At 36.0% G+C, this 12,337-nt stretch overlaps 1 protein-coding gene and 1 long non-coding RNA gene across 3 annotated transcripts; one reads left to right on the top strand and one right to left on the bottom strand.

The window, feature by feature from the left end:
• Positions 1-4,783: 4,783 nt before the first annotated feature.
• Positions 4,784-7,201, top strand: LOC140784012 (wall-associated receptor kinase 5-like). The gene is made up of 3 exons (XM_073131191.1): positions 4,784-5,696; positions 5,779-5,946; positions 6,030-7,201. The coding sequence occupies exons 1-3, from the start codon at positions 4,784-4,786 to the stop codon at positions 7,199-7,201; spliced, it is 2,253 nt and encodes a 750-aa protein (XP_072987292.1).
• Positions 7,202-7,657: 456 nt separating this feature from the next.
• LOC140784842 (uncharacterized) lies at positions 7,658-9,154 on the bottom strand. 2 transcript variants are annotated; one of them, XR_012108323.1, is made up of 3 exons: positions 8,989-9,154; positions 8,606-8,671; positions 7,658-8,404 (listed from the first exon to the last, which is right to left on the bottom strand). It is a non-coding gene; the product is annotated as an uncharacterized lncRNA (long non-coding RNA). The 2 variants fall into 2 exon arrangements; XR_012108322.1 differs by having other exon boundaries at positions 7,658-8,340.
• Positions 9,155-12,337: the final 3,183 nt, after the last annotated feature.

Below are 12,337 nucleotides of genomic sequence, written 5' to 3'. Positions count from 1 at the left end.
GTTATTTGATGCAATGTTTATGGTATCATTGTTTCATTGTTAAATTTGCTTTATGTGGTTCTTTAGGAAGATTAAAGCTTCTTTGTATCAAGTACCATATGTCACCGGATGATAGAAGAATTAAGATTGAATGTTATAGGACATGAACAGAGCCAACAGCTGAGAGCATAGTGATGTGGGTTGATATCTTTCTTGTGGTTTTATTGGGCACAGTAATTGATGTATAGGAACCCATAAATCCTATGATCGTAGTAAAAATGAAGGTCGATTTAGCATTCGAGCGTCTGGAAGGAGAGTAATTTAGGGCCTGTTTGGATGTATGAATGGGATCGAATCAGGATGAATCAAATGGAATTACTAATTCATTAATAGCCGATGTACTAATAGTAAATCTATTGTTTGGTTAATGAATTAACTATTTATATTAAATTCTTCATAGGATAACCTTAAACCCTTCTAAATTAATATATTCTACAATTATATAAAAAATATTATAAATTGAAAATATATATCATCTTATAAAATTATCAAATATTAATAATATTAAAATATTTCATCTTTCATATATTTCATAATATTTTAGAGTAAATTGGTAGATATATTAATTATTATAAAGAAGAGCGATGTGAATCCATTCTGGTATATTATTTAAATAGCAAAATATTACAATTTGGATCTATTTTATTCCTATAAAAATGTTGGTTTATTTAATATTTATACTTTTTAATATTTTAATTTAGCACCTTTTGACATCAAAGGGTAAAACGACCACTCAGATTCTAAAGGCCAACTCCTAAGATGTTCAGATAATAGATGATGATTAGTTTGATTACCTCAACAAGGAGAACCGATGCGCGCCGGATAAGCAACATCTACGAGAGGGATAAATTTTAGGAAAAATTAAGTCTTTGAATTTAGGAACCCCTGGATTAATTTAGAGGGTCCTAATCTGGTTTAATAACTATTTTTTTTTATTTATCTAAGTTTAATTTTGAAAAATTAAAATTAAGAAATAAGATAAACTAATCAAGTTCTAGGCTTAGCCTTAAACAAATCAAGGCGAGATAACGTAGGCCATTTATTGTTGGATTGTAAATTGTAGATAGTGTTGTGCAAATAGCTCAATGGTTGAAGGAAGCGAAACCAAAACATTTACCCCCAAATTCACCAAATATAATAGTAATGACAAAACCAATACAAATTTGGGAAAAACTCTAATATAGTGCTAATAGTGATGGAATAGTAATAAACAACTCCTAATTATGTATTAGACACCCTAATGTAAGTAATCACGAAATAGAAACAATAGAGATAATAGCGAGAGAGGGAGACAAGATTTACATAGTTTGATAATGTGTCTAAATTCACGGGTAAAACAATCTTCTCCACTATACAAATCTCTAAATTATAAAGAGTTTAACAACTCTAATCACTCTCAATACAGTGGTGGCTCACCCTCATAAATGTTTACCTAGACATCCAAGCCCTAAAACTCCAAAATAATATTTATAGGGCTGAATAAAGTTAGTGAAATCTCACGGGGCGTTCGAACGTCTGCATACCCATTCGAATGCCCTCAAAATGCCATACAGGTGTGAATGCTTTTCGAAATTTGCATCTGAACGCCTCCAGAGCTTGTTCGAATGCTTGTAGATACAAATTGCTCACAAGACTTTGTGTTCAAATGCCCTCCTAAGGCCCATTCGAAAGACGTGGTATAGATTGTTGAAATTTGATGAAAACTAAATTTGAACCAAATTTTAACAAATAGATGGCATGAAAGAAGTGCCTTCTTTGCAAATAAGAGCTCAGCCCAATACTATACCATTGATGCAAAACTACACATATGACCCACTTTTTAATCTTTTTGTTTTTATCAGTTCTTAGCTTAGGCATGCCTATGTCTAGCATGCACAGGCATATTAGAGATGGATAGTACAAAATCTATATTAAAGCTCCGTATAAGATTAGCTATGAAGTTAGCCACTCTATTCATTTCCCAAAAGTTGTGTTAAAGTCAATGATATCAAAGCAGTGACTCATAATTCTATAATCCTCAGCATGTTTATAATCCTCTAAAGTAAGTCTTTAAACTGAGTGGAGGAGTTGTATAAGGATTTTAGAATCCGACTCAATATTGATATTCCTCACGCTAAGCTCAACAGCTTCTTCTAATGCCATATGATGAGTTGTCACTGTCTCTACATGAAAGGTTAAAAATACCACCAACCATCTTCCTTCATGCATGTACACCTTCGTCAGCCGACTCACTGAGGTGGAGGAGATTTTCGAGTTGGTTTTATGGCCTGCTTGGCTACTTGGTTCGACTAGCTTAATAATTTGAAGAGGATTCTGTTGTGCAAATAATCCAAATTGGTGAGGAAAGCGGAAGCAAAATTCTTCACCCTCGTATAAATTCAAATGGAATAGCAATAATTTAGGGCAAATTAAATATTAGCAAAACTAATATCAATACTAATATGAGAATATCAAATTCAAAATACTATTTGTAGAGAACTTTTAATACCCAAAGCTAATCACAAATAAGAACTCCAAATAGATGCAAACCACAAAGAGAAAAGAGGAAGGGATAAGATTAACATGGTTCGGTGATATGTCTACGTTCACGAGCGAAGTAATCTTTAATCTATTATGCAAATCATCAAATACAAAGAGTTTACAACTCTAATCACACTCTAAACAATGATGACTCTCTTCTACAAATTTTTCTCTCTTGCTAAATACCTACACCAAACCCTAAAACCTATTTATAAAACTGGTCCAAGTTGGAAATTTTCGCGAGATGTTTGAACGCCCACAGGGCACGTTCGAACACGCCCAGAAATTCTAATGCAAAATGTAGACCGATGTTCTAACGCTAAGGCCCTATTTGAACGTCTGCATCAAGTTTGTTCTCGGGTTCAGATTCACGTTCGAACGCGACTAGGCCGTTTAAACGTTCTGCATCAATGACCTCTATCTAGAAACTGTGTTCAAATGCCTCCCAGGGCCTATTCGAACGTCCTCAGGGCATGTTCGAACGCACTGACACAACAAAACTTGCAAAATACTGAAATATAAATTTGAGTCTAACCTTCAACAAATTCCACTTAGCAATAGCATTAGTAAAAATAAACATTGTTTACTTTTGCTCTAAAAAGGTCTTGGCTCAATCTAGAACTCGATTACGGTTAGATCCCAGTTTGCTTTACAATATACGTGCACGTCAAACACCTGGAGCTAAGTATCGTTATAATTTATGCATCAACTAAATATTGATAGCTATCTAAGCTATCATATTACGTGCTCAACTCCATTATCGCCTCCATTATCGCCACCAAAGTATTATTTCTTGCACATGATGCGAACATCTCAATCTAGTTATTCCACCGTTGAGAGATTCAAAACAATTAATTGGAGAGAAATGAGAACGCGTCTTTAGTCGAGTCAATGCCAATATGTCAAAGCTGAAACTTTTATCATTCTAACGTTTGACAGTCAATTTCAACAAATGTCAATACGTCAACACTCAATTACGTCTACCATAATTTTTGTCCGTGAAAATAATGTGGCGGTGAGAACTCCCAAACTACTCGGAATGCTCAAAATTACATCTTTATTAGTTTATGTTTACTTTTCCCATCAATTTGACATACGAATGTTATATGTTTATTTTTTGCCCATATTTGTATGGTAATTATCTCATCTTCTTCCCTAAACTTATACTATGACACCTTTTTTTCTTGTTAAATTCTTTTATTTTCTTCTTCTTTTAATATTTTTCTCTTCTAACTAGTATTCCCGTTCTCACATTTCTTTGTTAATCCCAAGCACAATTCTATATTGCTTCTAATTTCTCCTTTTTCCTATTGAGAGCATTTTCTAAAATTAATTTTTTCGTTAGCTGCATAACTCTGATGGAGCTTATAATATAGTTCAGGTTTTAACGTTAGATATGGTGCCAAAGCTGGTGTGTTGGTGTAACTTAGCATAAATATAAAAAGCCATAAATATCAAATTACTTCCATGTGATTATATGTAAAATTAATCTGCCCCTTAAACTTTTATTTGTATCTCTTTGCTCTCATGCGATTAATACTTAATATGAAATCACTTTTTCATCTAAATTTAACAAAAAATATATAGATTATCATTAATCATATCATAAATAAAATTGAATCTTATATTTATGTTTTTGAGATGATTGGAATTTTTAAATTTAGAGAATAAGAAGAATGACAATTCTAGGGATGTAAACTAGTTGAGTCTAATCGAGCCGGCTCCAACTCAGGCTCCGCTCAAAGTCTAAGTTCGAGCCTAAATTAAGCCTATTTTTAAGTCTAAGTTAAACCAAGCTTATTAGTAAGTCAAGCTTAAGCTGTCAAGCCAAGAATTATTCCAGATGAACCAAAAAACATTGTGTAATTTACCCTCCTATAGGAACTATTCCTACGTAAGAATTCATTCGTATTAGAGAAACGAAACGAATAGAAATCAAATCCAGGGACGGCAACAACTAAAAACCAACCAATGGCTGACGAGTACTCCAACTGCTCAAAGTTGATCTCGTCAACTCTTTAATAAAAACAAAAACAAAAAAATTCTCGTCAACTTACACTAAGTCTCGTTTCTAGATTAGGCCGGAAGTCGACAAAAGCAGTTTACGAAACTTGTATGAGCTTCGAAGTCGTCTTAGATGAAACCCAATTAATTTACTTAAAACCAGGTATATTGTATTGTTGTGATGGTATTCCTTTTCTTCTTCCACCTCTAGAGGGTAGGCATGATCATGGAGCCTCCTAACACAAGTAGAAATCCGATTAAGAAATTATCGAGGCACATCCTATATGTGATCTTGTTTCTGCTCCACTTCCTGCTGTTGTCTCGTGGGGCAGCATCCGCTGGCGCTGTCGCACTTCCGGGCTGCCAAGATACGTGCGGCGACGTTCAAATTTCATACCCCTTTGGCATCGGAAATGGGTGTTTCATGGAAGGCTTCGAGGTCACCTGCAACCAAACAACCCACAGTCCCATCGTCCACAACATAGAGGTGCTCAACATCTCGCTTTCCGCAGGCCAAGCTCGCCTAAACAACCAGATATCCTGGCAATGCTACATCAAGGAGAACTCCACCACCTCTTACACCCACTGGAGCTGGAACCTGAGCATGACGCCGTACCGGTTCTCCGATACGCTCAACAAGTTCACGGCGGTTGGGTGCGAGACGCTAGTGTACATCGGGAACACCACTGAGGTGAACAGCTACGACAGCGGATGCGTGTCGATGTGTAACACCCCCCAGAGCCTCGTGAACGGATCGTGCGCCGGCATCGGCTGCTGCCAGACCGCCATCCCGAAGGGGATCAGCTACTACAAGGTCATGTTCGATAAGAATTGGAACAGTTCGAACGTGTGGAACTTTAGCCCCTGTAGCTACGCGGTTCTCGCAGAGGCCGCTGGGTTCGAATTCAAGAGCTCGTACGTTACCACACCCGAGTTGCATGACAAACATGTACCAGTGGTAGTGGATTGGGCTATTGGGACTGAAACATGCGAGATAGCCAAGCTCAACATGACCTCCTATGCATGCCTAAGTGAGAACAGTAGATGCATCAACTCAATCAATGGCCCTGGTTATCTTTGCAATTGCTCCGAGGGGTATCGAGGGAATCCTTATCTACAAGGAGGATGCCAAGGTTCTCTTTCTTTTATCTCTTCTCTCTCCTTTTATGATTAGGTAATTAAATTGGTGATCTTAGTCATTCTTTATTATTGCAGATATAGATGAGTGTGCCGATAAGGATAACTACCCATGCTCTGGAATTTGCAAAAATACACCGGGAAATTTCTCATGTTCATGCCCATCAGGGGAATACGGTGATCCTTCTCTCAATGGGAAATGTTATCCCAAGCAAAAAAGTTCACTGGCAGTGCCAGTAGTTGTAGGTATACTCTCCTTCTAGTGCTATCCTCATCAAGACTTGCATAAATTCATTTTAATCTTACAATTGGATTCGGTCTATATGCAGCCATTAGTGTCGGTATTGTTGTTCCGGTTCTTCTTGTCTTCTGCTTATACGTTGTAAGAGAAAGAAGAAAGCTAAAAAAGGTCAAGGAGGAATATTTCAGACAGCACGGAGGGTGGCTGTTATACGAAGAGATAAGGTCGAAGCAACGCTTGGCATTTAAGATATTTACGAAAGAAGAGCTAGAAGAGGCAACCAACAAGTTTGACGATGACACTATTCTTGGACGCGGAGGTTATGGCACTGTCTACAAGGGCACTCTCAAAGACAACAGTATAGTAGCCATAAAAAGATCGAAAGTAATCAACAATAGCCAAACGAAGGAATTCGTCAAGGAGATGCTAATTCTCTCCCAGATCAACCACAAGAATGTGGTCAAGCTTCTCGGTTGTTGCTTGGAGGTGGAAGTCCCCATGTTGGTCTATGAGTTTGTCCCTAATGGTACTCTGTTTCAGCTTATTCATGATAAGAACCACACCTCCCATGTTTGGTTGAAAACTCGTCTAAGAATTGCTCACGAGTCGGCAGAAGCGCTCTCTTACTTGCATCTATCAGCATCGCCACCGATAATTCATGGAGATGTCAAAACCTCTAACATTCTCTTGGATGAGAATTACATGACAAAGGTGTCGGATTTTGGAGCTTCGATGCTAGCTCCGATGGATGAAACTCAGTTCGTCACAATGGTTCAAGGGACTTGTGGTTATCTAGACCCAGAGTACCTACAAACAAGTGTGTTAACAGATAAAAGTGATGTCTATAGCTTTGGTGTGGTTCTCTTGGAACTCCTCACCGGCAAGAAAGCATTTAGTTTTGCAGCACCTGAGGAAGAGAGAAGCCTCTCATCAAATTTCATATCCGCCATGAAGGCGGATCGGCTACATGAACTTCTAGACGATCAAATTATAACTGCAGAAGACATGGTATTAATTAAAGAATTCGCCAATCTAGCAAAAGCATGCTTAAGTATCAGTGGAGAAGAAAGGCCAACAATGAAGGAAGTAGCAGAGGAGCTTGATAGGCTAAGAAAACTCAAGCAACATCCTTGGGCACAACATAATCCTAAGGAAGTGGAAAGCTTGCTTGGGGAATCATCAAATTATCCGGAGAATGTAACCACTCGCCATTACAGCTTAGAGAAGAAAGCTGTACATAGTATACAATCTGGAAGATAGAATGATCAGTATGTATAATCTTACATAACCCACGGTTGGTGTTAGACTATTCCAAGCACTTAGTTAAATTCCTCTTGAACTATTTGAAGCAATGTTTATGGTATCATCATTTCATTGTTAAATTTGCTTTACGTGGTTCTCCAGGAACATTAAAGCTTCTTTGTATCAAGTACCATATGTCACCAGTTGATAGAAGAATTATGTTGAATATTCTAAAATAAATGTAAAGTATGAGATTATCTAACATAAATTTTTTAGAAGCATATGCCTCGAGCACAATCACAATTAAACTCAAGAAAATTGTGGGCCAGATTTATCTCAATTCTTGTACTTAAGAGACAACAAACTGTCTAAAATTGTGTCTACGTATGCACTGAGAACTTATTTTTCAATGAGCTTGATTAGCTTGAAGATAACTTACTTCTAGTGGACTGCAATTTTCTGCTATGATGGTTATGAATGGGCAAAACATCTCCAAATATCAAATATATACAAATATAACCATGTTTTTGTACATTAAAACAGAGACAGAATCTAACTATTTTACAGCAGCTTCCCTAAAGTAGATGAATTAGGGATTGACAAATTTATTCTATTGCTAGTTTGCTACAATACACACATTCTTATATTTGGCCTGCCTCCAAGTCAGCAACAGTTGGGGATTTGAAAGGGTACATGGGCCAATTTGCAGCTCTGCTTTTGATCCTCTCATGAATCCAAACCATCAAACACTTCATATATTCACCCAAGCATACAGGTATCATCATGAAAACCATCAGATAAAGCACCCATTTAAAGTTATCAGCCGTGTAGAGGGACATGAACAAAGCCAAGGCTGTTGCAGCTAAGAGCATACTGATGTGAGCTGATATCTTTCTTGTGGTCTTATTGGGCATAGTGATTGATGTATAGGAAGCCACAAATCCTAGGACCATAGTAAAAATGAATGTCATTTTAGCATTGGGTTGTCCTGCAGGAAGGAGAGTTATTAAATGAGTGAGTCCCATGACGATAGTCAGCGCAAACATCCGCATATTGTTAACTGATACACCGCAACCGGCTTGTTTTTGGCTGCGCCGGTAGAAGCTACGGTAGCGGCGGTTGTGACCGACGTAAAATCCCTGCTGAACTGGTAGCATCTTTCAAGGAAGAGAATAAATTTTTTTTACTTCACAAATGTAAAATTAACGGAGAAATTAAAGCCTGCGATCCTCGCAAAAAATAAACAGATTTAGAAGAAAAATAAAATATTAGTTCCCATTAGTATTATTCATGATTATTACTTGTGAACATCACAATTATAATTATCCACAATGAAAATAATATTTGTTGGGCAAATTGTAAGCTTTGAAAAATAATATGGCGGGAAATTAAGAATGCAGAGTCAGAGTTACAACTGAGTACCTAGAATAGGGTGTGCTATCTATCCTTCTGAAGCTGATACCTTCTTTCGAACCATCTTGCCTTCCCCTGTGGAAACAATAAATTATAGAATTATCTTTGATCAAAGAAAAGCATACTGATTATTTTAAATGTAACAGGAATTAACTCTTTGAGAGGTAGAATCTAATGAGACAGATACTGTAGATTGAACCATTTGTATTACTGATACATTCAAGCCAAAGGGAGTGATTTAGTACTTTATGCAAGAAAGAAAAATTGTGTAAAAAATTCTCTTCTATTTACTTTGCAAAAACAAAAAGATACTGCACCTTTCTGGCATAAAGGAACAGAGAAGAATCTTACCTTGTTCACAAAGAATAGTACAAGAGGATCAGGGAACCTACCAAAAGTGTGTAACAGTGAGATATGCTGAAGCCTGAACAGAGAAGAACTAAGAGATCCTTGATTATAAACCATGGAAGCAAAAAGAAGCGCAATTATCCAGCTTGAAAAGATGGATGCTAAGGGAAAAATTATATGCTAGGAAAGTTTGATCGAGGGGGTAGGAGCAATGTTCTCTACCTCATTATTTGTATAGATTATAGAACATTAAAGTCAAGTCAACTAGTATTCTAATCTTTAAAAAAAATTAAAGATACCAAAACTATTTTAACACTCAACTACTAAAACATTTTTTTTCTTTCAATAGAAAGCAGGTCTTATTAATTAAAGAGCAAAATTATTTGAAGACTAACTCAAAATATAGAACCCCTCCATTTATAATCTGTTTTGAGAAATCTCAGCATCATAGCTTACATCAACTATGACTAAAAGTATGAAAACTTATCTGTATATAGCTGTACATTTTGTAAATGACATATTCTATTGTTGTGGATTGAGTCAGAGAAATAAATCCTTATCGGTAGGAAATAACTTTGTTGCACATTTCTCACCGAAAATTTTATCAACACCCAACAACGATAATTTTATACTTAAACTCATCGTACATAGTTTCTAAGCACATCATCCCAGGGGGATTTTTTACTAATTGAACAAGGACTAGATTGAATTAATTTAAGCGATGAAGTACACAACAGACACTTATTTTGTCGTGCCAAATTACCCAAATGGGTGAGGGAAGCGGAAGCAAAACCCTTTTACCCTCAAACAAATCCAAATGGAATAGCAATAATTTGAGCAAATCAAATATTAGCAAAGCTAATATCAATATCAATATGAGAACTCCAAATACAAGATGCTAGTTGTAGAGAACTTCAAATGCACAAGGTAATCACAAATATGAACACCAAATCAATACAAACCATAAAGAGAAAAGAGGGGAGATAAGGTTTATGTGGTTCGGCGATGTGCCTACATCCACGGGCGGAACAATCTTTAATTCACTATGCAAATTTTCAAATATAAAAAGTTTACAACTCTAATCTCACTCCAAACAATGGTGACTATCCCCTACAAGTTTTTCTCTCTTGCAAAATGCCCACACAAAACCCTAAAACCCAATATTTCTATTTATAGGGCCGGTTCAGATTGGGTTTTTCCGCGTCGTGTTCGAACGCGCCCAATATCAAAGCAGCAGAACCAAAGGGGCGTTCGAACGCAGGAAGGGGTCATTCGAACGCCTGTATCAAAGGATGCTCTCGGGTTGAGAATCGCCTTTGAACGCGGCTGGGCCGTTGAACGCCTGCATCACTCAATCTCTATCTGGGAAATGCGTCCGAGCGCCCCTAGGACCCGTTCGAATGCACTGGCACAGTAAACCTGCAAAATGCTGAAATCTAAATTTGAGTCAAATTTCAACATATCTCACCTGACAAAGATACTATCTCAAATAATTAACACACAAGTAGCTCAAGGCCAGAGCAATTACTTGAGTAGGAAGTCCTGATCAGCTGGAAAGTAGCAAGGGTGGTTTCTTTTATCTATAATAATTAAGCTCATTATGTGCTCATTAGTTCAACATATTGCAGGCACGCAGCACTGACCAGAATTAAATGGTCAACTTTTGTTAGCTTATTCAGGTGGAGATTAATTGAATTAAATCCTTAAAAAATTTGATAAGCTATAGAAGAATCATAATTTGTTAAGCTTGTGGAAAATGATGTGTACTTATGTATTTGTTTATATAATAATACATATGTATGGCCTTGATTACTGTACCTTACAACATACAGGAGGAAAAGGGTTAGAAATCTGGCATTATCACATCATTTGTTAAGCAATTATCTTGTGTTATAAGTAAATGAAACAGATATGACTTGGATCTGACAAGATTCACATCCATACCTGATAAGGTGTTCATATTACTCTCTCTCTCTCTCTCTCTCTCTCTCTCTCTCTCTCTATATATATATATATATATATATAAGGTATAGATGTGAATCTTGTCAGATCCAAGTCATGTCTGATTCATTTACTCATAACACAAGATAATTGTTTAATAACTTGTAAATGGTGAGATATATAATGCCAGATTCAGGGTTAGATTTCGTACCCTCTTTTCTCCTGTATGCCGTAAGGTATATAATTATATTTATCGACCTGATTTTTTTTATATCTTTGAACAGAAGAAAAGATTTAATATTGTAATTGGCAGGTATAATTCATGGCATATAACCTTAACCAGATCTTAGCCTCTTTTATTCAATTTTAAAGTTTTATAAAGCTTAACACATCAAAAAAATAAAAAGGGGAGTGGATATTAAACTTATTACAAAAAAGTATAACAAGATAATTGGGCACATAAAAGATGCACAAGAAACACAACTACGAAGAAGGTCTTCATAAGGGGCTAATAAAGATCAACACATAACCGATATAGAGAAGCTATTGTCGACCACATTGTCGCGACATTGACATATATTTAGAGTACTGACACTTAGGATACTGCCAGATAGAAAGGACAGAGAACTAAAAATAAATACATGCTAAGTGGTCATCAATTGCGCCAAAAGAATAAAAAAAATAAGAGCAAATGATAAAAATTCTCAAATTCAAAACCTATAACTCCCTCACTTTAGAAATAACTTATTTCTTATTCTAAAATATAATAAAGAGTAACAGTTAAATATCATAATAACTCAATTCTAGAATATAATATTATTTATTAAAATTATATATTATATCATGCAGTAATTTAATTATTAATTTATACTTGATATCTATCCTATTAATCGACTTTATATCAAATTAACAAGTATTTAGGATAATTTTATAAAAAATAAAATATATATTTTTTATTTTTATTTTTACTTTATTTTACATCAAAGATATTTATTACATACTTATTCTAAAATACAAGTGAACATAGAAATAAAATCCTCATTTTAAAAATAACAAAGAAGAATAATTATTCTAGAATTTAGCTTAAAGAACCCTTTCACACTCACTAAAATAAGGTTTACCTTCATCAAGAAGGCAACCATGGGCCAAAAAATCTCTTATCTGCCTAGAGATCTTAGATAAGAGGAGGAAGGAGAGCCATCCCCCACCACCAACTCACCAAGCACTTTCTAGCCAAGAATTAGACCAGTGTTAGAGCCGGGGAGGAGGGTTTGATAAAAATAAAAAAAAAGTAGAGAAAGGAGGCTACATAGCCAGGGCAAGAAGGGCTCGAAGGGAAGGAATTATGCTTAGGTTTTCAAGAACTAAGGTTAAATCGATCTTGCCTCGCCAAAGTGCGCGATACGGTCACTAGTAAAGACCTTACTCTTCTTCAAAGATGAAGATAAGTCC

The sequence above is a fragment of the Typha latifolia genome, chromosome 3, assembly GCF_019914945.1.
Source record: "Typha latifolia isolate L0001 chromosome 3, TyphaL0001v2, whole genome shotgun sequence".
Lineage (NCBI taxonomy): Eukaryota > Viridiplantae > Streptophyta > Magnoliopsida > Poales > Typhaceae > Typha > Typha latifolia.
The sequence above is the reverse complement of the archived record's forward strand: the minus strand, read 5'-3'. Positions and strand labels throughout refer to the sequence as shown.

Bases quoted from the DNA above. Each gene is read 5' to 3' on its own strand.
- LOC140784012 (XM_073131191.1), top strand. From the start codon at position 4,784: ATGATCATGGAGCCTCCTAACACAAGTAGAAATCCGATTAAGAAATTA. The intron at 5,697-5,778 runs GTTCTCTTTCTT...TTATTATTGCAG, and splicing joins TCTACAAGGAGGATGCCAAG to ATATAGATGAGTGTGCCGAT. The intron at 5,947-6,029 runs GTATACTCTCCT...GTCTATATGCAG, and splicing joins GGCAGTGCCAGTAGTTGTAG to CCATTAGTGTCGGTATTGTT.